The sequence below is a fragment of the Bufo gargarizans genome, chromosome 10, assembly GCF_014858855.1.
Source record: "Bufo gargarizans isolate SCDJY-AF-19 chromosome 10, ASM1485885v1, whole genome shotgun sequence".
NCBI classification, from domain to species: Eukaryota; Metazoa; Chordata; class Amphibia; order Anura; family Bufonidae; genus Bufo; species Bufo gargarizans.
The window spans coordinates 47,606,029-47,632,961 of NC_058089.1; the positions used below are offsets into that span (position 1 = coordinate 47,606,029).

General features: G+C 46.7%; 1 protein-coding gene across 1 annotated transcript; it reads right to left on the reverse strand.

The window, feature by feature from the left end:
* Positions 1 to 347: 347 nt before the first annotated feature.
* On the reverse strand, positions 348 to 18,325 carry ACP2 (acid phosphatase 2, lysosomal). The gene is made up of 11 exons (XM_044269715.1): positions 18,164 to 18,325; positions 16,889 to 16,984; positions 16,443 to 16,529; positions 15,837 to 15,989; positions 14,338 to 14,436; positions 14,118 to 14,207; positions 6,770 to 6,902; positions 4,746 to 4,831; positions 2,705 to 2,811; positions 2,283 to 2,458; positions 348 to 1,516 (listed from the first exon to the last, which is right to left on the reverse strand). Exons 1-11 carry the CDS (start codon positions 18,272 to 18,274, stop codon positions 1,380 to 1,382), a joined length of 1,275 nt encoding a protein of 424 aa, XP_044125650.1. The 5' UTR covers positions 18,275 to 18,325; the 3' UTR covers positions 348 to 1,379.
* Between the last annotated feature and the right edge of the window lie 8,608 nt (positions 18,326 to 26,933).

The following is a 26,933-nucleotide window of genomic DNA, read 5'->3' on the forward strand; positions in this document are numbered from 1 at the left end:
TGCAGAGAAAATTTTTTTATTATGTTAATTAAAATTCAAGTTATAACATATGCAAATGAGCCTCTAGGAGCAACGGGGGCGTTGCTGTTACACCTAGAGGCTCTGCTCTCTCTGCAACTGCCGCGCCCTCTGCACTTTGATTGACAGGACCAGGCAGTAAAAACATCAATTCCTGGTCCTGTCAAAGTGGAAAGGACGTGGCCAATGCAGAGACAGCAACGCCCCCATTGCTCCTAGAGGCTCATTTGCATATGCTAAAACTTGAATTTTAATTGAAATAATAAATAATTTCTCTCTCCAATGCGGGCACATATGAACATGGGACCAACACAGACTGCCTTCAGCTGCCAAGTGCACATGTAACAGGTCAGCCAGTGTCATAGGGACAAAACTGCTGACAGATGCTCTTTAAAAAGAATAATGTGTGTGTTAATAGAATGTACTGCCCCCTATAGGTAAAATGGGCAACGCTACCGATATATAGCATGTTGTGTTACATGGGGATCAGCATACTGATGGTCTATTGTTAGGACAAGCTATCGATACATTGTTGGGGGTCCAACTCTTGGCACCCCTGCTCATTAGATCTTATGGAAACGCTGCGGCCTCATCATAGTCTACCTTGGTCCATCTGCTGGTGCACTGTACATACAGTAGGGGCAGGGCAGGATATTACAGTTTCGGCCCATTCGACCAATTCAGACAATGTGCAGGTAGACGGGCTGAGGTAAACCATGAACAGCTGGGGTTGCAGAGAGTCAGACCATCCTACAGACAGGCCATCAATATGCTGAGCCCTGAAACCCCCTTTAAAACCAATAGTCCAGTAAGCACTGAAGACAGAGAGAACGAATGACAACATTTTCCTGTAGAAAACCCAATGAATCGCATCACTGATCGCTGAGGGGAGTAAAGGACATGCTGGACTCTGCCTCTCTCTTTCCATATCTATGGCCAGTACAGATTATAATGGGAAAGCACAAATCTATGTGTCCACTCAACGCAGACTGTGTACGGAAAGCCGACGGACTGACCCGCAGCCCTGCGGTGTAGTCGCAATAGTCCTAGAGCATGCAGTTACTTGACAAAGACCCCCCAGCATACGGCTTAGGCGACCACTCACGTCATGGAATCAGACTGTTACTGCGAACTCCAAGACACGTGATTTTGCTTCCTCAGGTTTTCTATGTCCATGTGATTGCTTGCATTGGTTTGTGCCCATTATAATCCTTTACGTTAAGTTGAAAATTACCGTCTTTTGTTGAGATGTGGAACTTTAAAAGAATTAAAAAATTAAAATTTTGGTAAAAATCATATTCCTATTTTCCTCTTCCAGGGATGTCATCAAGGCCACAGGTATAGGGGCAGAGTCCAGTCAATCAGCTCTGTTCCTCTCCCATATCTGAGACGTGCTGGTAGCCTACAGTCTGAGACTTCTGTCGGAAGAGCACTGTGAGCAGCAGGACGATGAGGAGGAAGAGGATGCACCCGCAGGCGACGAGACCCACGATGACTTCTTTGCAATGAAAGCAAGAGATAAAGGGTTAAAAACCTGGAGGCTTGGCGAGTCCCTGGTATTAGATTAAGGACTCATGCACACGACCATAATTTTGGTCTGTGTCCGATACGCATTTTTTTGAAGATCTCACGGATGTCATGAAACAGTTAAACAAAAAGTTACAGTATTTTTCGCCCTATAAGACACACTGTACTAAAAGCTGGCTCCCTTTCTTACTGCTTCCTGGCCTTCGTTTTCCAGCACCGTACGCTACGCTGTGACCTACGTAGCGTACGCTATGCTACGACATCAGGTCATAGTACAACATGGCAGGAAGACAGATGGAGCTCAAGAGCGGAGAGGTGAGCTGATCTGAGGTCTGATTAACATTGGGGGGTCTGAATGGGGGTCTTATTAACATTAGGGGTCTGATCTGAGGTCTGGATTAATATTGGCGGTCTGATGAAAAATATTTTTTTTCCCTCATCTTTTTCCTCTATATCCTAGGTGCGTCTTATAGGACAAAAAATACAGTAAATTTACCAGTTGGGTAAGGATAGTTCTCCATCTCACCAGCACTCACATATACAGTTGTAAATTAGACCTTAGATATGTGCACATTTGTCATCAGCCACGACAAGGATGCAGGCAAATCATTTTGAATCTGACTCTACAGTATAGACCTTCTTCTCACTTAGGTCTGAAATTAAATGTATTTTGTGTGAAGAATAAGAGTCAGTCATTTACAGCACATTCCCGGTTAGACTCTGCACCTCTGCCTCACCTGTGTCATTGACTGGGTTGGAGAGCTGACACTCTTTCTCCCAGTCTTTAGCGATGACTCGATCCAACAAGCTCTGGAACCTCTCTAGGGGGCATCTGTGCATGCAGCCAGGTACGGTCAGGGGGAAGGGCTGCTGTGTGCTATCGTTTCTAAAATACATCTCGACTGTGAAGTTTCTGGTAGGAGACAAGAATATGAATGATAGAAATGGTGATGAGGCAAGAAGAAGCAGACACGTGTGAACGGTGAGCAAACGTCTCTGCAGAAAGGTCTGGACATTTATGTGGAGATCATCTCAAGTGGTAAACAACTCAAATACCAGAAGCTGACCACTTGATAAAAGTGTCCTTATAGAAATATCTCTCTCTCTAATATCTATCTCTCAAATTATAATCAGATTATGATTCATGATAAAGTCATACCCAGGAGACTCTTCATACAGCTCGAATATATGGCAGGAAGCATAAGGAGCCTGTTTTCCACTGTAGACGTCCAGTGCCATCTGCAGAGCGCCCAGTGTGGTGTCGTGCTAAAGAGGAATGAAGTGTTGGTAAGAGACTCACCATTATATGGAGTAATCACTACTGCAGTGCTACAAAGAGAAGATGGGACTGTGACCGTCCCCTCTCCTGGTAACAACTCCACCAGTGCACTGTCCTTATATAGCCCTCAAAACCCCTGCCATATACTGTTTAAGGAACATGTATTGCCAAAGGGGAGGTTACCTTAGGAGCTATTACTTTATATCACCTGCCATTGTTCGCATTAGGCCTCTTTCACACCACATTTTTATATTCCATACTGATTATTATTGTTCGCACTTACATAGCGCTGACATATTCTGCAGCGCTTTACAGACATTATCATTCTCCAGTGGAGCTTACAATCTAAATATCAGTATGTCTTTGGAGTGTGGGAGGAAACCACCGCAAACATGCAGATGTTGTCCTTGGTCAGATTCGAACCTAGGACCCTGAGCATTTGACCTCTTCTAACATCTGATCACCAGGGGTCCCGGGAGTCGGGCCCCTGCCAATCTGATATTGATTCAGATTTGTTCACCTTTTCTGGCGCAAGAAACCATAAACAACCGGCATGGGAAAGGATCTTCTTTTATTTTCTTAGTTAAAAATTAAATGAAATAAAATGCAAATAAAAAAACAAACTTGTTTTGGGGATCAGCAGGTCCTCATCAGGTTAGGATTGCGGTCAGAGGCACTTGGCTTACAGAAATGGCCGAGAGTCCCGTACTTTGCTGTTTCCATAATACCCATATCATGCAAACAGCATAGGAAAGCAAACCACAGTTTCCATAATTCCTAAGTTACCAAAAACAGTGTATCTCTCCTATTCTCTGCTACGGGGGATTACGCAATCAGAGGAGCGCAGCTCGGCTTGGATGTTTCCGTAACTGCCACCGGGGCAAGCACATCTCAACCTCCTCTTCAGCTTCCAAAGACGTAAAAAGTATGCAAAAAGTGCGTGTTTGTTGTATTGCTGTTTCATACAGCAGAGACCTGCGGCTAATTATCGTGACCGGCAATAATGCCGATCGCGGTAATTAAAGGCTTTAGATGCCGTGATCAAGCGAGATCATGGCATCTAAATGTTCAAAAACCCAGAATCTCGTGCTTCCTACCGATGCCCCGTGCAGCCAATGTGGGCATCGGTAGTTGCGCTGAACACTGTAAGCCTCGCTGACGCGGCTTTAAGTGTTCATGCTGCAGGATAAGAAATGAGCAACTTCTAGTTTAAATGTCATTTAAAAATAAGTCCCGCACACTCCAAAATGGTATCAATAAAAACTACACATTGTTCCGCAAAAAAATGAGCCACTAATCAGCTCATGTAGACATAAGTATAAAAAAGTTATGGGGGTCAGAATATAGTGATGTAAAAAAATAAAATAAAAATTTAATCAAAGTTTAAAATTTATTTTTACACTATTTAGGACATAGAAAAAACCTACACATATGGGGTATCGTTGTAATCGTACTGACCCAGAGAATTAAGGGCATGGGTCAGTTTTGCCGTAAACAAAACTCATGTGGGAACAATTGTGTTTTTTTTCCATTTCCACCCCATTTGGAAATTTTTTTTTACCACTTCCCTCTACATATTTTGCCATAATTAATGGTGGCATTAGAAAGTACAACTTGTCCTGCAAAAAATAAGCCTTCATACAGCTATGTGACCGGAAATATAAAAAAAAGTTATGGCTCAAGGAAAATAGGGAAGAAAAATGAAAACGCAAAAGCGAAAAAACCTCCGGTAGCCTAAGAGTTAAAGAACCAGAGGAAACAGAGTACTAAACCACTAAGGAAGCACCATAGTAAAAAACTAAAACTATATTGCTAGTGGAGGAATCGTAAGCATTTATCAATAAGGGTTTCGTTTCCCTAAAAACATGCAGTGATTGTGGTCCTGACACTGGACAGAAAACCGCCGTTCATCATCACTTACTGTGGAGTAGGCAATGAACTTCAGGCTGCTGGAGGCATTCTGTGCAGCCGCTGTTATGTTCTTCAGGATCTGAGCCACCAAAACACCTGCAAAAAACAATGGACTTTACTGATCGATGTAACAAGAGCCAGTGCAGATGACATGCCATTTAACTCTTTTTTTGTCCTATTTTAATAATCAATGGCAAGCTGCATGTGGCCAATTACATACTATGATGACTGCATGCATCAATTCACAGGTGAAGGGGGGTCTGGGCTCCAAAGTGCTGCATGATGTAACTTCCAAAGACAGTTGTGGTTACCGAGGGGCACCCTCACCCCAACTACTTCTGCCCTTATTCCTTCACATGATTTGCTTTGACCCTTTTTTTGTCACTAATACAACACTAGTATCTTCACATGTTTGAACTGCATTTTTTTCCCTCCATAAAAGTGAATGGAAAAAGAATTTCAACAACATGCTACATTTTTTTTTAAACACATCAAACACCCCCCCCCCCCCCCCAAAAAAAAATATATATATATATATTTCATCCATTTCATTTAATGTTTGTGTCGTTAAAAGGTAGACAGTATCCCCCATAACAGTGACATCTACAGTACTCCGCCCTCTTAAGTGACCTCCACAGCCCCCCACCCCTTTGCACTGACCCCCCGACAGTGCCCCGCCTCCTTAAAATGGGACCTCCACGGCAGCCTGCCCCTTTAACTGTGAGTTCCACAGCACCCCACCCCCTTAAAAGTGACCTCTACAACACCCGCCCTTTAACACTGACCATAGGTTACAGAATTGCGGACCCATTCATTTCTATGGGGCCGCACGATGTTGTATATATTAGATGTGTCCCACGTTTCAAAATTCCCATATACCCTATGCTAACACTTTAATTGGCATTCTTGAGAATCCAGCCTTAGGCCTCATGCACACGGCCGTTGAGGGCATTGGGAACTGCAATTTGCAGTCCCCAATGCACGGGCACTATCAATGCGGCTGCTGCAACGGATCCAGACTCATTCAACCTGAATGGGTCCGTGATCCGTCCGCACCACAAAACAAAATATAACAAGTTAAATTTTTTTGCGATGCGGAGGCACAGAGAGGAACCCCACGCAAGCCCTCCATGGTGCTTCTGTGCCTGTTCCGAACTGCAGATCCATTCAAGTGAATGGGTCCACATCAGTGATGCGGTGAGCAAACGGCCAGGGCCCGCATATTGCAGACCCCCTGGTTGCGGGCCGGCAGCGGCCATGTGCATGAAGCCTTAGGGTGCTAGCTTGATGCAGTTTTTCTTTACAGTTTTGGAAACTAATGCAGGAGAGGATTGTAAAGGGAGAAGCATCTAGTAAAGATGCATCTGCCCATTTTTTATCCACTTCTATTTTACATGGCCCAATTTTCATAAACGAACGGCTCCTTCCTGATTATCGGCCTGTGTAAAGGCGCCGGAGATGATCTTCAGTTCGGACACCTCCGCCACCATCTCTGGGCAGCAAATCATGCTTGTAAACAACGATCTGCTCCCCAGAAACCATGAATTTGCATGAGGATGAGTGATAGCAGTGGAAGTGATCGCTGCATGTAAATGCAGCAGTTCACCTCCAATGACAAGCAGGCAATTATCTGAATGGAGTGCTTCCTTCCTGATAATTGTCTGCTAGTCAGCGCAGTGTAAGGCTATGGCTACAAGGCGACATGCATCGCATGACAAAAAGGTTCAACTACACTGCGACATGTGTCGCACCAATGTCGCGTGGCGTTTTCTTATAATGACAGTCGCACAATAATCCAACTTGGATGGTTTTTTTGCAACTGTTGTGTCGCAGCAGCTGCATGCTGTAGTGCAACACCATTGACTATCATTATAAAAAATGTTGCACAACTGTTCTGCGACACAAGTCGCCATGTAGCCCTATCCGAAATGCGCCTTTAGGCTGCCACAAATAGCACGTGAGAAAGCACCCTTCGGGCGTCTGAGATTAGCACTTAGATTGCTGCCTACTGCTGTACAGTTCTTCTTCTCTTACCTCCTTGCAAACGCGCTTTCTGCTCCTGTTCAGTTATCCCAAAGAGGAACCTGAAGCTGAAATCCTTTAAATCGCTCAGTCGTTCCAAAACTTCTGTCGTTGCCCAGGACGGAAGGCTCAGGTTGTGTTTGGACTAAAGAAAAAAAAAAGAGAAAAAAAATAAAATACTTGAAATGTAATGGTGAATAAAATTGGAGGGGTGCAGCAGATGCAGGGGAGCCCACCTAACACTTTAACGAAAGAGGCAGAAGCACTACACCAAACCATGTGCCCCTTTGGCCCTGAACAGGTTCTTTGGCTATTGTGGGAGAGAAAGGGTTAACCATGTACAGGCTATTGCAGCACTCCAGCTGCTGTGAAACTACAGCTCCCAGCATGCACACTGGCTTGGCTGTTCTCGGAACTCCCACAGAAGTCCATGGAGCAAGCTGGGAGTTGTAGTTTCACAACAGCTGGAGTCCTGGAGGTTGCCGACGTCTGGGCTAACCTGCACATCCCCTCGGCCAAAAAAGCAATTAGACCTTTAAAAGGGACACATTTCTCAGCCAAGTGACAGTCACCCATTAACTCTTTCAGTACCAAGGACGTATGTACTACATCATAATTTTAACCTCTGTGGCTCTAAGGAACAGAGCTTAGATCTTGGATATTCAGGTCTAGAACCTTAGCATTGAAATGATACCAGGCTCAATATTCTAGTTGCAATATTTTGGGGTTGTAGCATTTAGAGCTGTGGATTAGCGTGCAGCGTTTTACTTCCAGCTTCTGCTGTTTGTGCCATATGTGAAACCACCCTAAAGGCATTTCCTGAAATTTTACATTGATGCCTGTGGTACCAGACTCCGCTACAAGCGTATGCACCATTGTATCAGGTACTGCAGTGAAGGGGCTGCGACGTTCCAGTTACAGCCTCTGCTCCATTGTTCTGCTTGATGGGATCCTGAGGGTGGAAATTCATGATTACACTTACTGGTAATCGTTTTTCCATGGGCCCATGACAGCACCCTAGAGAGACCGCCTGCTCCTAAGGAGGGGCTCTGCCCCTATACCACCAGTTAATTGCGAGAACTTGTCCTAAATTTTTTTTAATTTTTTTTTAACCCCTCCAGCGCTATTGTACTATGCATTATGTATTAAGAATGCTATTATTTTCCCTTATAACCATGTTATAAAGGGAAAATAATACAATCTACACAACACCTAACCAAAACCCGAACTTCTGTGAAGAAGTCCGGGTTTGGGTCTGGGTACCAAACATGACGATTTTTCTCACGCGTGTGGAAAACGCATTAAAATGTTTTGCACCCGCGTGGAAAAAACGCAAACATGGAACGCAATCGCAGTGTAAACTGACTTTTAGTGTCAAAATTGCACCATTTTCCCTGAACGCATCCGCCCCCAATCCGCAACGCCTGTGTGAAAGAGGCCTAAGGAGGAGAGGCTAAAAAGGCAGAAATCTCACCCACACGCCTGGCAGAGGTTCGAAAGGAGGCTCAATCATTCTAGACAAAACTAGATTAAGGGCTGTTTCACACGAGCGGATGCCGCGCGTGACATCCGCTCCGTGAATGACAGCCAAGACCCGATGCGGACTGCAGAAGCACGGAGCAGTAACATGATTGATAATGCTCTGTGCCTCTCTGTGATCTCTTTACTACGAAATCACAGCGACAACTTTATCTCACTGTGATTTCGTAGTAAAGAGGTCACAGAGAGGCACGGAGCGTTATCAGTCATGTTAATGCTCCGTGCCTCGGCAGTCCGCATCGGGTCTTGGCTGTCATTCACGGAGCGGATGTAACGCACGGCATCCGCTCGTGTGAAACAGCCCTAAGATCCCATGGGGAACAGAAGATCTGATCACAGCCTTAGGCCTAGTTCACACGACCGTATGGCTTTTATTGTTTTTTGCGGTCCGTTTTTCACGGATCCGTTGTTCCGTTTTTGAGTTCCGTTGTGTTTCCGTTTCCGTTCCGTTGTTCCGTTCCGTTTTTCCGTATGCCATGTACAGTTTACAGTAATTACATAGGAAAAATTGGGCTGGCCATAACATTTTCAATAGATGGTTCAGAAAAAACGGAACGGAAACGGAAGACATACGGATGCATTTCCGTATGTGTTCCGTTTTTTTTGCGGATCCATTGACTTGAATGGAGCCACGACCCGTGATTTACGGCCAAATATAGGACAAGCTCTATCTTTCAACGGAACGGAAAAACGGAAACGGAAGGCATACGGAACACATTCAGTTTTTTTTGCGGAACCATTGAAATGAATGGTTCCGTATACGGAACACAAAAAAACGGCCCGTACACCCGCAAAAAAAACGTTCGTGTGAACTAGGCCTTAATCCTACTAACCGGTTTAAAGAACCTCCTAATCCACGGATGATTGGCAATAGGGAAATCAAAGAAAGCACTAAGGGCAGAAACGTGAACTTTAAGGGTGGTAAGTCTTAGGTTCTTATCAAGACCCTTTTGTAAAATATCCAAAATTTTGGACATAGAAGACGAACCCCAAGGGATCTAACGGAACTTTAGAAAAATTTAAGAAGGTATTCCATACTCTGAGGTAAATAGTAGAGGTTACTTCTTTCCTACATGATAAAAAGGGTAGATATAACTTCCTTAGATAGACTCCTACGTTCTAGGATTTCCCCTTCAAATACCAGGCTGTTAGATGAAGGTTTGTCACTTCCAGATGGAAGACAGGACCCTGAAACAACAGATCCTGCCTGTCCGGAAGAATCCAGGGATCTGCAAGAGATAGCTCCCTCAACCAAGTGAACCACGTTCTTCTTGGCCAGAAAGGGGCGATTAGAATGAGCCTCGTCTGTTCCTGCCTCAGCTTCTGTAATACCCTCGGAAGAAGTATAAGAGGAGGAAAGGCATACAGAAGCTGATCCGGCCATGGAAGGGAGAAAGCGTCTATCCCTGACGGAAAATCTTTCGGATTTAGAGAAAAGAATAGGTTGCATTTTTTTGTTCTGTCTGGTTGCAAAAAGGTCTACTTGAGGTTGGCCGCACAGCTGAACTATCTGACTGAAGACTTCATTGGTTTAAACACCATTCTCCCTGATCCAAATGGTTTCTGCTTAGATAATCCGCCACCTTGTTTTCTGTTCCCTTTAAGTGTACTGCCTTGATGAAAGGAACATAAGGAATGATAAGAGAAAGAAATGCGGCTAAGGACCTTGTCCCTCCCTGCCTGTTTAGGTAGGATACCACTGTGGAGCTGTCTGAGAAGATTTTTACTCCCTTTCCTCGTATTTTGGGTAGGAATTCTCTTAAGGCCAAACAAAGCGCTCTCAGCTGCCTCATATTCTGGGAATCCTGACTCTGTTGAACTCCACAACCCCTGCCGAACCCCCCACTGACAATAGGCGCCCCCACCCACCCGGTCGGACTGGCATCCGTGGTGATGGTTATTTGCTCCTGTAAATCCCAAGGGAGGCCCTGAGTCAGATTTGAAGGTTCCAGCCACCAGGTTAAGGATTGTATCCCCTGAGGGGTGAGAGGAAGCGGGGCATCCAACGGGGACAATGATCCCTGCCACTCTTTTAGAATCTGCCATTGAAGCGCCTTGGAGTGAAACAGGGCCCGACTGACAGCAGGTATTGTGGAGGTCATTCTGCCTAATACTGCCGTCCCTTGCCTGATAGTTTGATTTTATGAGGCTACCAGAGACCGCACGTCTTCTCTTATTTGGGATATCTTGCACTGAGGGAGGATGCGACGTAGCTTCACAGAATCCATAATCAGTCCTAGAAACACACATTTTTGGGAAGGGGTCAGGTTTGACTTTTCCCACTTTATCTGCCACCCTAGCCTTGATAGAATTTCTATTAGAGGAAAGGTTAGAAGGTCTTCGGATTCTGCCACCACTAGATCATCCCTATAAGGAATAACCAGAATGTCTCTTTGCCTTATGTGGGCCATAACCTCTGCCATCAGTGTCGTAAATGGAAGTGCTCTGCATTGTAAATGAGGAACTTGGCCTTCCATAGACACCGCCACTCTGAGATATTTTTAAAATCTGCATGAATTGGGAAGTGATAATAGGCATCCTTTATGTCTATGGAAGCCATGGCACAGTCTTTGAAGAGATGTTTTATTGCAGACTGTACAGATTCCAATTCTGAATTTTTTGTATTTTAGGTACCGATTTAAGTCTCTCAGGTTTATAGTCATTCTGAATGATCCGTCTGGCTTGGGTACGAGAAAAAGGGACAAGTAAAAATCCCTCGTCTTCTCCGAGTCTGGAACAGGAACAAGAACCTTTTTCTTTAAAAAGAGAAAAAGCTTCTTGTCTTAGTGCCAAGTCTCTTACAGAATTTGGAACCAGATTTGTAATTTTTTATCTTTCCGGTGGGGGAGAGATAAACTCTAGACGAAACCAGTCTTTTATAATACCAATAATCCAAGGGCTTGCCGAGATTTTTTTTCCCCCAAGCCCAAGAAAAAAAAAAGAGAAAGTTTCCCCCCCATTGTTGACCAGTCTTGGGCCCTGAAGTGGACTGGGTATTAAAGAGGAATCCCTCATCCTTCCTACCTCTGTTTTCTTTCCAATTATTCGGCTTTTTGTCTGTTGTATTAAAAATGTTTCTGTGAAAAAAAACTGTTGTCTTTTAGGGGGGGGGGTCTGGAAACAGGAAAGCCTTTTTTGTTGTCAGAGGCCTTTTCTAAAAGGTCGTCCAAAACCGACCCAAAAAGGTAATCTCCCTGGCACGGAATAGAGCAAAGCTTATTTTCTGAACCCGTGTCACCAGAACACCCCTTAAGCCAAATGGCCCTCCTAGCAGAATTAGATAGAGCTGCTGACCTGGCATTTAATGCATCTGCAGACGCATCCGAAATGAAGTCAATTGCTTTAAAAAGATGGTAGGAAACACCCCCAGCAACTGGTCTCTAGGAGGTTTTATTCTTGATATGGAATTCTAACTCTTGTAGCCATAACTTTAACGACCTGGCAGTAGAGGTAGTAGCAATATTTGGTTTAAATGCCTGCGTAGAGGCCTCCCATACTTTAAGGTATACTTCTGCCCATCTATCCATCAGATCTTTCAAGGCACCGAGGTCCTCAAAAGGCAAAGCAGACCTTTTAGAAATCTTGGCGATTGAGGTGCCCAATTTAGGAGGCCTATCCCAGCAGGAGGACTCGCCCTCATCAAAAGGATATTTTCTTTAAACATTTCTAGGGATAAAAAACTTCTTGTCAGTTTTTTTTCCACTCTTTCTGAATTAAATATTTTAGATTTTCGTTTAACGGAAAGACTTTTGATCTTTTCTGCCTTCATAGTGGCTCTAATAGCCTTGAGCAGAGAATCCGTATCCTCAGGGAAAAATAAAGGTCTACCCGTGGTTTCTTCATCTTAGTAAGAGTTTGAATCGCGGAACCGACATACAGAGTCGGACAGCACACAAATGAAATCTGTGTGTTTCCATTTCTTTTAAATTAATGGGTACATGTGCATTCGGCAAAAAATGCAGATCAGACAGGGATGCAAAATACGGTCATGTGCATAAGACCCTAATGTGGAAAGAGACAGACAGAGAAATCGGAGACGGACAGGTTGCTGAGTATGTGCTATCTGACAACTCAAATAAAAAGTCTTTGGTTGCTATACAGTGAACAGGATATGCCACAATGTCTGATAGCGGTCTGTAAAATGGAGCCCCCACATGCACGGCCACCCTTCATGCATTTCTATGGGAGTGCCGAAAATAGCCAAGTGGCTTGCTTAAAGGGGTTGTCCAGGTTCAGAGCTGAACCTGGACATCCCTCCATTTTCACCCCGGCAGCCCCCCTGACATGAGCATCGGAGCAGTTCATGCTCCGATGCTCTCCTTTGCCCTGCGCTAAATCGCGCAGGGCAAAGGCATTTTTCTGAGTTCCGGTGACATACCGGGCTCTCTATGGGGCTGACAGGCAGCCCGGTGACGTCACCGGCACTGATGGGCGGGATTTGGCTCTGCCCTAGCCAGTAAAATGGCTAGGGCAGAGCTAAAGCCCGCCCCTCAGAGACGGTGACGTCACCGAACACACTGCTGGGCGGAAGTTACCGCCCGGCAGTGTGTTATTGAAAACACAAGAGCCTGTGCCCTGCGCGATCTAGCGCAGGGCACTGGAGCGCATCGGAGCATGAGATGCTCCGATGCCAGGCTCAGGAGGGCTGCCGGGGTGAAAATAAGGGTATGTCCGGGTTCAGCTCTGAACCCGGACAACCCCTTTAACTATTTTTTGAAGTCCCATAGAAATGAATTGGGAAGCGCACAGCGCAAGCGCGGCCACCGCTCTATTCACTTCTATGGGGTGTAAGAAGGTACAAGGAATCAACGTGGATGATAGGTACGTGCCTCGGTGGAGTAATAGCTGGTTTTTATGTGTCAGCAGCAGTTGCTGTTTGACACCTTGGTACTTAGCATGGCTGTAATAGCTGATACGGGACGGCTCTTACTGGGAGTAGTCAAAGTGGGTGGGTGACTACTCCCCACGTTCCAGGCCGGGTTTTGCCAGGCATAAGAAACAGCCAGCACTGCCAGGTGGAGAGGATTACCTCCGTCTGACAGTGGAGCTCAGGAGGTCTGTGCTGGGCTGGAGAGCGGAGACCCGTGTGTCAGGGGAACAGGCCGCCTAAAGCCTGTATTTGAACTTTCTGAAGGCAGAACTGCCACCAAGGTGACTTTTGTTTTATTAACTTGTCATTGGGTGTGAAGTAACACCAACACTGCAAAAGTGACATTTTGTTTTTGGCATCATGTGTGAATAAACACTGAAGTTTGAATTACGAACTTGTATTTTGCCTCTGTACTGCGCCCGCTTATCCTAACTACCAGAGCGAATCCCCAACAGGGGCTAACGGAAATAGCCGAGCCAGTGCCCGGATCTTTTTGGCAGTCCCATAAAAATAAATGGAGGACGGCCGAGCATGTGCGAATTGCTCTACTTTACATTGCAGGTTCCGTTCTAGACCTGCACTTATCAGGTATTGGTGGCATATCCTAGCGAAATGTCACCTATGCTTGAGATGACACAAGGATGGGTTATCTGACAACCCAAATGAAAAGTCTTTGGTTGCTATAGAGTGATTCCCCTGCCATCAGACTGTCAATGTGACTCAGCTGGACTGGGCCCATGCAGCCACAAACACAAGGGGAGAAGAGCGGTCCCCTCAGCAGACAATCACATAATTGTCACTGAACCATTTGATTATTAGGCTATATATAAAATAAAATAAAAATGTACATATCCCCCCCCCCCACCCACCCACACCAACCATTACCAAGGAACAAAGGAAAGGCTACAGTGATCAATGTGATCTCATGAAGGAAGATTAGAAATAACTGACCTCACAGAACAAGATGTCAGAGATGGTCCATACAGATTCTAGTGAACAATCTTTTAGTCCGGTTTTATTGGCGACCATGTGCAGAAATCCCTAGTGAACACAGAAGTTGTGTAAGAATAAAGCAGTGGCTCATCTGTCCCCTGAATAACACAATGATGGTTTATTCACAGGTTATGGTGGAAACAGCAACGTGTAAATGAACCCATACTGCTCCCTTTACCTTATTGTCTCTGGTCTTGTTGACATATTCAGGGGATCGCCGCGTCTCTTCTTGCAACTTGAGATATTTTGGACAAGGGAGAATCGGAAACTTTAAGAGCTGAAATAAAATAAAATAAGAGTCAACAGCTGAAAAGAACACAGCAAAAGCCTGTAGAATTCGTTTTTTTGTAATTTCAAAATTCAGTGTTGATCAATTTTCTATATCTTTATAGCAGACAGAGCGCAGTTTTTTGCTCCAAAGCCCCTTTACAGACGTGCTGGATTCCTGCAGCCACCACTAGAGGGAGCTCACTGAACACTATTTATACATTGAACTTAGTGATAAGTATGCAGTGAGCTCCCTCTAGTGGTGGCTGCAGGTTTCCAGCATGAAATCTTTTAAAGCGAGAAAAAAAGAATTTGCATTAACTGTGGAACGAGCAGAGCACTTACCTGGTGTTCTCCTTTTCATCTTTTTTAGCTATAAGTCTGCTAATTCTCAGGTTCCTCATCTGCCATCTAAGATGGCCGCACAGTTTCTCAGATTACCTGACGCCTACTGTGAATTCAGTAGCCCAAAACACTTCCTGCTTGTCCAGCCCAGCTCCTGGATTTGCCTGCACTGCTCACGTGAGCGGTGCTGGCCAATACAAGGGCAGCAGGAAGTATCTAGGGCTACCAAATGCACAGGAGAAGCAGGGCGGCCATCTTTGATGACAAAACAGGAGCCTGGAGATTGTCAAGATCTGCAGCTAAAATGATGAATTGGAGGGCACCAGGTAAGTGTTCGTTCCCCAGTTAATATGATTTTTTTTTTCCATTTATTTCAACGGGTCTGCAAAAAATGCGGACAGCACACCATGTTCCATAGCCCTGCAAAAAATAGAGCATGTCCTATTCTTGTCTATGTTGAGGACAAGGATAGGCATTGTTAAAACAGATCTGCCAAAAAAAAAAAAAAAAGTTGGATGCAACGCGGATGTCATCCGTATTTTTACATATGGTCATGTGCATGTAGCCTAAGTGTTTATGCACACGAAAGTATTTTCTTTCCGTGTCCGTTTTTTGGGGGACTATTAATTTCAATGGGTCCATAAAAAAACTGAAGTTACTCCATATGCATTCCTTTTCCGTATGTCCGTTCTGCAAAAAAAAAAATAGAACATGTCCTATTATTGGCCGCATTACGTACAAGCATAGGACTGTTCTATTAGGGGCCAGCTGTTCCGTTCCGCAAAATACGGAATGCACACGGAAGTCGTCTGTTTTTTTTGTGGACCGCAAAATACATACGGTTGTTTGCATGTTTACGGATTACATTTACTGCTCTGAAACAGAAAAGCAGGTCTCCGTCCGCTATAAAGATATATTAAGAAATTAATCGGTGCAGAATTTAGGACCTAAAAATAACTTGGCACGCCGGGAGTACATGATTACACCCTAGCTGAATCTAGGCCAAGACTGCAGGAGAAACACCTACATGATTACATACCTGAGAACTATGACAACGCTACTTACCCGCTCCTCAGAATCTGGTACTGTGTGCACTGGGATTGGCTGCCAGGAGATATTGGGGTTAAAGATCTGAGAACCTGCAGGCGGGTATAGGCCGGCCAGGTTTGACTCTGCGCTCATGAGTGTGCGGTCCACATCTGTGCTCCTTACATAGATCTGGGCAGGAACAGGAAACAAATATAAGGAGCCATGATATTGTGACACCATGCTAAGACTTATAGAGATCAGGTAGCATAGTCTTCTTTAAAGGGAACCTGTCACCTGGATTTTGGGTATAGAGCTGAGGACATGGGTTGCTAGATGGCCCCTAGCACATCCGCAATACCCAGTCCCCATAGCTCTGTGTGCTTTTATTGTGTAAAAAAACTGATTTGACACATATGCAAATTAACCTGAGAGGAGTCCTGTACGTGAGATGAGTCAGGGACAGGACTCATCTCAGGTCAATTTACATATGTATCAAATCGGTTTTTTTTACACAATAAAAGCACACAGAGCTATGGGGACTGGGTATTGCGGATGTGCTAGCGGCCATCTAGCAACCCATGTCCTCAGCTCTATACACAAAATCCCGGTGACAGGTTCCCTTTAAGCCATATGGGCACTTACCTCATGCCTGTCGTAAGACTCATTGAGGAATCCTTTGTAGCGTGCTCGTAGCGCCTGTCCCAAGTCCCACTGCTGTTTCATCCCGATCTAAGAAAAAAAAAAAAAAAAAAAAGCTTATTACATGAGAAGTGACCCTAGAAGATGCAGAAACCTAGATGGAACCTATCATCTATCTGCAGTCGCCACTAGAGGGAGCTCAATGCCGAATGTCGTACATAACTCCTATTCATAAAGCAGCATGCAGTGATCTCCCTCTAGTGGCGGCTTCAGACAGACGAAAATTATGGTAAAGCAGCTGATTTGGAGCCCTGTAACAGAAAACCATGGGCTCCAGACGCTACGAAGACAGATTAGTCAGCCCAGAATTTTGGATCTCAACATGACACGATGTTAAAAAGTGAAAATTCACTATAAAGTTGATCTAACGTAATAAGAGATGCTCTCACCTGTGTAAGCTGCCCGAATCCTTGCGGCCAGGCACTCTCCTGATGCACATCAGTAGGATAAGTCCTCACCGGAGACCGGTCACCGTGCCGATACACCTGCAGAACAAACCATCGAATCAACCACCTAAACTATTCCGCCCATTACACGATACAGATGGTACGCCTATAAAATTATAACATTTATCAGCCTAAATTGTTGGAAATAGCCACTTCAGACAATTTTCATCTAGCACGTCTGAGCTGCCTTGAACTGGCCATACACTTAAAGGGGTTATCCGGTAATAAATATCCTCAGGGTAGGTCATCAATGTCATATCGGCGGGGGTCCGACAACTCTTCCTAGGCCATGTGACGTCACCATACATCAGTCACGTGGTCTAGGAGCAGCTCAGTCCCATTGCACGGTTGTGCTTGCACACTATAGAAAAAAGTGCTGGCCCCTCTGGTGGTCAGGAGAGTGGGAGTGCACATAGGGGCGCATGCACAGCAGCTCCAGTCCCAGCCATCTGGTATCTGTGCTGCATTGGGGGCCACAGTCGCCAAAACGACTATTTACCCAGGGTGGCATGTAACCTAAGGCTGGCCCTGTTCATCATTCCCTATGCCGCCAACTACTGACCTCAGCAGTCATGCTTATATGAACGGCACGTGACCGCCAAGGCCAGTGACTGGATGCAATGGTCCCGGGAACAGAGAACGGCACGTGACTGCTGCAAGGCCAGCTGGGAACGGAGCGGCGGGACATTTTATAGGCAAGGGTCCATGTGTCGGCTCCTGGGCCGGTCGTGGCTCCACTGACCCGACTGTATGGCAGTAATTTATGATCCAGTCAGCTCCTATCTGATCGTGGCTCTATTGTACTGTGCTCATGACTGATACCAGTACATGGCAATACGCCGCGATCACATAGGGACTGGACGGTTCGGGTCAGGGAGATGTGGAACCAGCACCCATAAACCTTTTGTTTCGTCCCTGTACACACATATGGTGCAAACATGTCCCCAAACATAGCGCCAGGTCACCGTGCACACCGACCAAAGAGATAGATATTGTAATCTTTCCATTGACTTCTATAGGAAGTGACAACAAATCAGTGCACACGTTATAATTGTAAACTATGGCCCCAGCCCAAAGCTTCCTAGAAGTGACTTATTACAGGAATGTCCTCAGCTGCTTGCCATGACTACCAGCCACAGACCCCCTAATCCCGGACTCACTTCCGGGTTCTCTATAATTCACCGTCAATGGCCGCCAGTCGTCCCCTCCCTTACTCACCACAGTGACGAAACGAAGCTGGTGAGCCTGTGCCGCCAGGAGCTGCCCCAATACGAAGACTATCAACCCCACCGGGGAAATAAATCTTGACCCGCTCCTGCTGCCAGCCATAATCCTTCAATATGTCCGACCGACGGAACCCCTTGTGCAATTCAGAACTTCCTGTAGGGAAGGGTATCGCGGTGGCACGAGAGTACAAACATGGCTGCCGTGTTTTAGTCCTGGAGCGCAAAAATGGTTTCCTGACTGACGTCATGACGCAAAGCAAAACATCAACATCCTCCTTCCTCCCCTTATGCCCCTAGTGGCCGAGTAGGGAACAGCAAGTAGGAAGAGCCTATGTTATTCATGTTAGGAGCCCTCTAGTGGCCAGGGCTGGTAATGTATGGTAGGTTTAGAGGCATAATCAAACTACTGGAGGTTTTATATTTATTAGTGTTTTCTGAAGGGACAAGAATGGGTTTACTGTTTACCAGGGCAGAGGTTTTGTGGCAAAGATGCTACAGTGCACACTGACCGCTGAGTCTCTGTGGTCATGTGCTGATTGGGGGCACACTGGCACTGAGGCCAGTGTACAGTGGCGTAACTACAACTGACTGGGCCCCACAGCAAATTTTTGAAGGAAACACAACTTCTCCGCTAACCACAAAATCACGTGCAACTTCCTGTGGCTAGTCAAGATTGAGTTCTCAGACAAGGTCCGCCAGCCGTTCCATCAGTTTCCTACTGTGTCATTGTATATCATTTCGTTGTATTGAGGGGGTCCTGACAATAAAATCTTTTAGTCTTCCTTCTGAGGGGCCCCTAGTGAGTCTGGGCCCTAAAGCAGCCGCTTCCCCTATAGTTACGCCCCTGCCAGTGTATGTACAACATGGACACAGACAGGATGTCACACTTCCAGTCCACAAGGAGCATGGACGGTACTCTCAGCGCTGAGAAAATGCAGCTGGGAGAGGATGAGTGCCTTTTTTATGTCAGGTAAAGTGCTGAAATGGTAAAATTGGGGTCCGTTCAGCAGAGGGCGGACTGGAAACTTAAAGTGGCCCTGGAAATACTCTAAAAGTAGCCCCCATGTTGTAGGCAAGTCCAAATTGACAGAAGATGGGCAACACAAGTAGGCAGGGACAACTGAAATACCGTAGTGCTGCACAAAATACCGCCCCAGTACAACCAAATACCAGAGTGCAGCACAGAATACCGCCCCAGTACAACCAAATACCAGAGTGCAGCACAGAATACTGCCCCAGTACAACCAAATACCAGAGTGCAGCACAGAATACCGCCCCAGTACAACCAAATACCACAGTGCAGCCCAGAATACCGCCCCAGTACAACCAAATACCACAGTGCAGCACAAAATACTGCCCTATCACCATACTGAGGACAGTGATACAGTTGAGTTCAGGAGGGCTCCTGCAGCTGCTGGCCAGGTGTATAAGTACCTGATGCTGCTAGTATTAATGCTGAGATCGTCATGTATCCGGTCAGCGGCCCTGAGGAGGACTCGGGTGGCCTAGCCTATAGGGTCTATGGCCAGTCCTCCCCTGCATGACAGATAGCTATGTTTACTCTGAAAATAAGCTGGGCACAGGAAGAAGAGTGCCAACATGGGAAAAAAAAGTCTGGGCGTGGGTTGAAGAATCCAGGCATGGGCTGAAGAGTCCGGGCATGGAAAGAGGAGTCCAGGCATGGAAATTGGAGTCCAGGCATGGTAAGGAGAGTCCGGGCATGGTAAGGAGAGTCCGGGCATGGTAAGGAGAGTCCGGGCATGGTAAGGAGAGTCCGGGCATGGTAAGGAGAGTCCGGGCATGGTAAGGAGAGTCCGGGCATGGTAAGGAGAGTCCGGGCATGGTAAGAAGAGTCCGGGCATGGTAAGAAGAGTCCGGGCATGGGAAGAAGAGTCCGGGCATGGGAAGAAGAGTCCGGGCATGGGTAGAAGAAAATGGGCATGAGAAGAAGTGTTTGAGCATGGGAGGAAGAATCCAGGCATGGGAAGAAGAGTCTGGGCACAGGTAGTAGAGTCCGGTGTTGGTAGAAGAGTTAATTTCATGGGTAGAAGAGTCCGACTTGGGTAGAAGAGTCTTGGCGTGAGGGGAAGAGTCTGCTCTGTGACTTCTACCTGCCCAGCATCATTGATAAATCTCTCCCTGTTTGTGTGTAGGCAGAAAACAGCCAATCAAGCTGAGCATGGTGCGGTGAAGCCACAGCGGGCTCTTCTTCCTGTGCCCATCTCCTTTTTAAACTATGTTTAAAAAACAAAGCTGGGGAAGCCTGTCAGGATTTTGTAACAAGCCGTCGTTAAAAAAAAAAAAAAAAAAAAAAGACCCAAATGGAAGGAAATCCAAAAAGTTATTGAGTACTGAAATCCAGTGATTAAAAACAAAATCAGTGCGCCCTGAATCCCAAAACAGGCCTTTTCCTTAAAGGGGTTTTCTGGGATTTTAATATTGATGGCCTATCCTTAGGATCAGATCATGAAGTTCCGACACCCCGCACCCCCGACAGTCGGCTGTAGCTCTGGTGCCTGAAGGTAGCTCTGGAACTACACAGCTCCATCCATGGTGGAGAGGACGGAGCTGGTAACTGCAGCTCTGCTCCTATTTACTTCAATGGGAGCAGCGCTGCAGTAACCAGCATTGTTCACGGCACAACGGATGGAGCTGTAATTCTGGTGCCGCCTTCCAGCACCAGAGCTGATCAGCAGGGGTACAGGGTGTCGGACCCCTACCATCTAACCTGTGGATCGGCCATGAATATGAAAATTCCTGAAATCACTTTAGGGGTTAAGAAATGCACAACTTTTAATGATATAATTGTCAGAGCGAATCTGTCACCCGTCCAGATCCCGTTTACTTCCGTTTGGGCCTCTGTGCTATATATATACCCAGAGCAGCTTGTAAAATGCTAGGTTTTCTTGCCAAAGACACACATGACACACACGCTGCGCGCTGCGTATACGCCCACTGCAGAGCAAAAAGCATCACACTACTGCGTGACTGCGAAAATACTGCTTTTGCCCAAATTAGTCTTGCCTTCAAACCTCTGAGGTGTGCAGGGGTGTATGAGAAGAATTAGGGTACAACCACACCTAGCGGATTTTTGCAGCGGAAATTCCGTCCACTGTATTGCTACTGTAGAATGCTGCAGAATCTGCCGCACGTACGTTCCGTGTGGATGCATCCTAAAAATCTGGCCATATGGAACGAGTCCAGAAAGTGGTTTTCAGTGCATAAACTTTGGGGGATTTAACAGATTTCACCCTCTGGATGGCAAAGGGTTAGGGTCCATTCACACGTCCGCAATTTCGTTCCGCATTTTGCGGAACGAAATTGCGGACCCATACATTCCTATGGGGCAGCACGATGTGCTGCCCGGACACGGAATTGCGGACCCGCACTTCCAGGTCCGCAATTCCGTTCCCGAAAAAAAATAGAACATGTCCTATTCTTGTCCGCGGACAAGAATAATCATATTCTATAGTGCCGGAACGCTGTCCGTGTTTTGCGGCTCCGTGGATCCGCAAAACATGTTGCGGACGTGTGAATGGACCCTTAGAGGGGTTGTCCGCTTTATTTATATTGATGACTGTTGTGGCAGACCAAGGGTCCGTCACATGATGATCGTTGCCACGTGTTCAGGTGAATGACGTCGACGGAGGAAAATGACAGAGATCAGTGTCAAAACTCTGCCAGGAGCCCAAAGTGGTCGTGTCCTGGGCCTTTTATTTATACACAGGGACAAAGGGTGTAACCTCTCAAAGTAGAACATGATTGGTTTACAGATATTTCAATAATGGCTTTTGATTGGTACATAAATAATACTTCTGATTGGTTAGAACTGAATCCATCTATTGATTGGTTAGTATTTTATAAGTTTTCCCCTTTCCAAGAATGTGTTAACTGCTTGAGTTAGGTTTTTAGCAAGAAATGCATATTTGGTTATTAGTACGTACAGGGCTGGCGTCAGCACCTGGCAAACCCGGGCAAATGCCAGGGCCCACTGCTCCTGAGGGGGCCAGCTGAGCTGCTATGAGCACTTCCATCAATACAGATGGAAACTCTCATTGCTGGCATTTAACTTACGCAGTACCCCTCTGGTGGGCCCTCTGAGTCACATGAGGCCGGCTGCTGCAGAGACTCAGACACTCTTCACTCCGATCAGCAGAGCAGCAGGTTACCTTACCAGCTTCAGACACCAGAGTTTGTCAGTGAGTCTGCACTGTGACTGTCTCTTCTCTGTGGGACAGGAGGGGGGAAACTCTTCGAGCTGCAGCTGGATGCTGCTTCATGCTATTTAGTTGTTTTACTGCTTCATTAAGCAGTTTGCCTCCATGACACCTGCCCCCCCCCCCCCCGTATCATGTCCTATCTCATCCTCATGGATTCCCTTCTGTCTCCTTTGCTCCCTCATGTATCCAGAGCTCCTGTTCCACCCTCCTATCTCCTGTTTCTGCCCTGCAAAGACCTCCTGCCACTACTTCTTGTATGAATCCCCCTCAGAGCCCCTTCCATCTACTTGCTGTGTTCACCCCTCTTGTCCATCCAGGGCCCCGGGCCCCTGTCTCACTCCTCTGCCTCTCATTCTGTTAGCGTCTGAACCGCATTCACCATAAGGACCTTCTAATGTCATAGGATTATGTGACTGTGCCCCCCACCCCGTACTGTGCCACCCACCCCGTACTGTGCCCCTCACCTCTTACTGTGCCCCCTTATATATAGGGCTAATATCTTTATATTATATAGATTCTACTGTATTATACTGGGCCCTGTATTTCCCAGTAGATAAATTATCCTTGGGAAACAGTTCTCACCCCTGACCACCAGGACCAGGTAGCGCTCTGTCAGTACATGGCGGCCTCCCCTCTCCGCCACGCTGCTCCGCTGTGTACTGGGGCTTATTCTGACACTAGGACTGGGTTAACGTCCCATTTTTGCCATCCATTTAATGCATACCAAAAATGTATGCGTTACCAGATGCCTCAGACTGATGCCGCACAGTGGCGTCCGTTCACCATACAGTTCCATGGTAGAAAAAAATACATATGCATATTTTTACTGGACTCTGCAGGATACAAAAACGTGGAGTGCTGCACATTTGTATACATCAAACCGATAGGAAAAACGTGATGTGAACCCACCGAGGACGGGGGGGCGTACTAAAATTTTCTGTGGGACCCAGTCAGTTCTAGCTACATCACTGCACAGCTCCTTCTGTCCTCCAGGCCCGGCCCAGGGGTGACGTCACTGCTGCAGCGGACCTGAGGAGAGAAGGAGCAGGACCGCCAGCTCCCCTGCGCTCCAGCAATGATAGGTATGTAAGGGGGCCACTGGGGGGGAGGGTCATTACACTGTGAGGGCCCCTTACACAGTATAATGACCCCCAGTGCCCCCATTTAGTATAATGATCCCCAATGACCCTCCATTCAGTATGATGACCACCAGAGCCCCCATTCAATATAATGACCCCCAGTGACCACCATACAGTATAATGATCCCCAATGACCCTCCATTCAGTATGATGACCACCAGAGCCCCCATTCAATATAATGACCCCCAGTGACCTCCATACAGTATAATGACCCCCAGTGACCTCCATACAGTATAATGACCCCCAGTGCCCCCCCATACAGTATAACCCCCAGTGTGGGGGCCACTGGAGGTCATTATTCTAAATGGGGTGCGACTGGGGGTTATTATTCTGAATGGAGGGCCACTGTGGGGTCATTATACTGTGTGTGGGGCCACTGGAGGTTATTATACTGTGTGTGGGGCCACTTGAGGTTATTATACTGTGTGTGGGGCCACTGGGGGTTATTATACTGTGTGTGGGGCCACTGGGGGTTATTATACTCTGTTTGGGGGCATGGGGGGGGGGTCATTATACTGTGTGAAGGGCCACTAGTGGTCATTATACTGTATAGGGGCTACTGGTGGTCATTATACCGTGTGGGAGCCACAGAGGGACATGTAAATGTACAAAAATGCCTCAAGGGGGCCCACTAGGATTTATCGCCCAAGGGCCCACATGAACCTGGAGCCGGCCCTGAGTACATACACTTATCTTATCTTAACACACACGGCTAGCTTCTATAGTTTTTGCTTATGTCATTGGTTTCTTCTTGTTTTTCCAATTGTCACCAGATTCTATCACGCACACAGAGAAATGAAAACATCTATGAATATTTTATATCCACTTTCAGAAAAGCTGGATAGTTTCCTTAACCATGACCTATTCTCAGGAGAGGTCATGAATATCAGATCGGTGGGGGTCCGACACCCGGAGATTTCAGCCCTATAAGCTAAACATATGCCCATGTCCGTACTAATAACATGAATCCTAAACTGGCCTTATTAAACCTGCTTGTGGCTCTATTAGCCCAAAAAACAGGTTTTTATAACCTGTCAATCACCTACCTAAGGTGCCCAAGGGGTTTTCCGTTAATACCGGGTGCCTGGTCGCACCCATCGCCGTCTGGTGCCCAGCGCCGCCTTCCCAGTCTTAATTGCCGCCCTCCCTGTCTACAGTGCCGCCTTCCTCACCTCAGCGCCGCCTCCGCAATCCTCCCGTCCCTCTGCCAGATCCGGCGCCTGCGCACTAGGCTCTGCCTGATGCGCCGAGGCTCTGTCACCCGGTTTAAGCCTACCCTACCAGGTATATAGCCTGGTAGGGCTGATGACACAGACAAAAACCATACCTTTATTTCTCATGTAGTAGGTCCGGTATGGCCGAAAAAGCAACTTTTTAAAATATGGAAATGCACCTAATCACGCCCCCATGTCCTTTGATTGACAGCACTAGACCCGCCGGTCTAGCGCTGATATTACACACCCGCGCACTCGCTTCCATGATGGCGCGTGCGCACTGGACATACACACAAGCCAGGAAGCAAGGAAAAGATCCAGTGAGCACGCGCCAACAGTGATGCGACTGCGCAGTTGCGGGATATCAGCGCTAGACCGACGGGTCTAGCACTGTCAATCAAAGGACATGGGGGCGTGATTAGGTGCCCCATAGAAGTGAATAGGTCCACATCTAATCTGCAAAAAAACTGATCCGCATTTTTACGGACAGCATACGGACATCTGAATGAGCCCTAAGACTGTGGCGGCCTTCTGACTGCATGCCAAGTACAGCGCTGTAAATTGTATAGTGGCTGTGTTTGGTATTGCAGCTCAGCCCCATTCACTTGAACAGGATGGAGCTGAACCCAGGCCATGTGACGGATGAAAGTAACGTCATTGGCCGCGTCATTGTTCACTGGAAGCCTCTTCAAACAGATGATCAGTGGGGGGTTCTGTGAGTTGGACCCTCACGATCAGATATTGATGACCTCTCCTGGGGAAAGGCCATCAATATTGTACTCCCGAAAAACCCCTTTAAAGGGGTCTGTCATTTATAAATAAAAAGTAAGTGGTTGCCGAAAACCAACATCACAATCATTGCAGACTGGGCCTGGAAAAGAGTCACGGCCACCTGAGAAGAGTCCTGGTTATTCATGAATTCCTGCTCTCCTGCCCACCTGCTGATGGCTGACAGTCTTCTACCCAGTTTTTTCTCTTTCTCTCTAGGAGACAACTGCCAATCAACAGCAGACGGGCGAGAGAGCAGGAGATTATAATAACCAGGACTCTTCTCAGGTAGATGTGACTCATGAGTGACACACCGCTGAAATCAGCATTTCTGTCACTATTTTATGCTGCCCTCAGTGGGGTCCGCATAAAGTTGATGACAGGTTCCCTTTAACTACTTGCCTCTTGCGACATCTTGCTTTCCATTTAAAAGGGTTGTCCGGGTTCAGAGCTGAACCCGCACATACCCATATTTTCACCCCGGCAGCCCCCCTGATGTTGGCATCGGAGCATCTCATGCTCCGATGCGCTCCCTTGCCCTGCGCTAAATTGCGCAGGGCACTGGCTCTTTTGTTTTCAATAACACACTGCCGGGCGGAAACTTCCACCCAGCAGTGTGTTCGGTGACATCACCGGCTCTGATGGGCGGGCTTTAGTGCTGCCCTAGCCGTTTTACTGGCTAGGGCAGCCCTAAATGCAACACGCCAGACCTGCAGGGTATGATGAAGTGAGGTCACAGTTATGGGCAATCGAGGGTACTCACTATATTTGCAGAACCCTGGGCAGGCGCGTGGCAGTGAAGGAGAGGTAGACACAGTTCCTCTGGGGCACGCTCTGTAGATAGGGACCAGGCCTGATGGTAGTTGAGGTGCCCTGGATGTTACAGGTATTTTGTGTGCCTGGGGCAAGGTCCCTGTGGTATTCGTGACGCCAGTGCCTTTGGACGGTGGCACGCCGGTTGGTGGTTGGAATGATGAAGGTACACAAGTATATAGTGAACCAAAACGTAAACTTTACTGGACAATCCAACTTTGTACAGCAGGTGTAGCACAGTCTCTATATTACAGTTCCACGAAAAGGGGCTTATTCACAAATATGGCAGGCAATAGTCATGCAAGTTACACTGAGGGTAAATTCCACAAGCACTCAGCAGCAGGTTGTACCTTTCCCAGAATCACTGTACACTGTCCTTTATAGAACTCCTGCTCTGGCTTTATATCTCCCAAGGCCCGGATGCCTAAAAGGGTGGCTTATATCCTTGGTTACTTTCTTCCTCAGGTATTATACTGCTTGCTATGGTTCCTAAGTTCTCTGCCCTTCAGGGTCACTTTGCTTACCCTGGGTCGCCTCCTCTTATCAGGTAAATAACTGTAAGTTTCTCCCAGGAGGTTGGATCCTACAACTGGGGTATCTCTACTGAG

What these genes read in the sequence shown, in the direction of transcription:
- ACP2 (XM_044269715.1), bottom strand. Translation starts at nt 18,274, where the DNA reads ATGGCTGGCAGCAGGAGCGGGTCAAGATTTATTTCCCCGGTGGGGTTG. An exon ending in CTGTATGAAGAGTCTCCTGG is followed by an intron (nt 2,459 to 2,704) that starts GTATGACTTTAT and finishes GTCTCCTACCAG; the next exon opens with AAACTTCACAGTCGAGATGT. An exon ending in CAACCCAGTCAATGACACAG is followed by an intron (nt 1,517 to 2,282) that starts GTGAGGCAGAGG and finishes TTCATTGCAAAG; the next exon opens with AAGTCATCGTGGGTCTCGTC.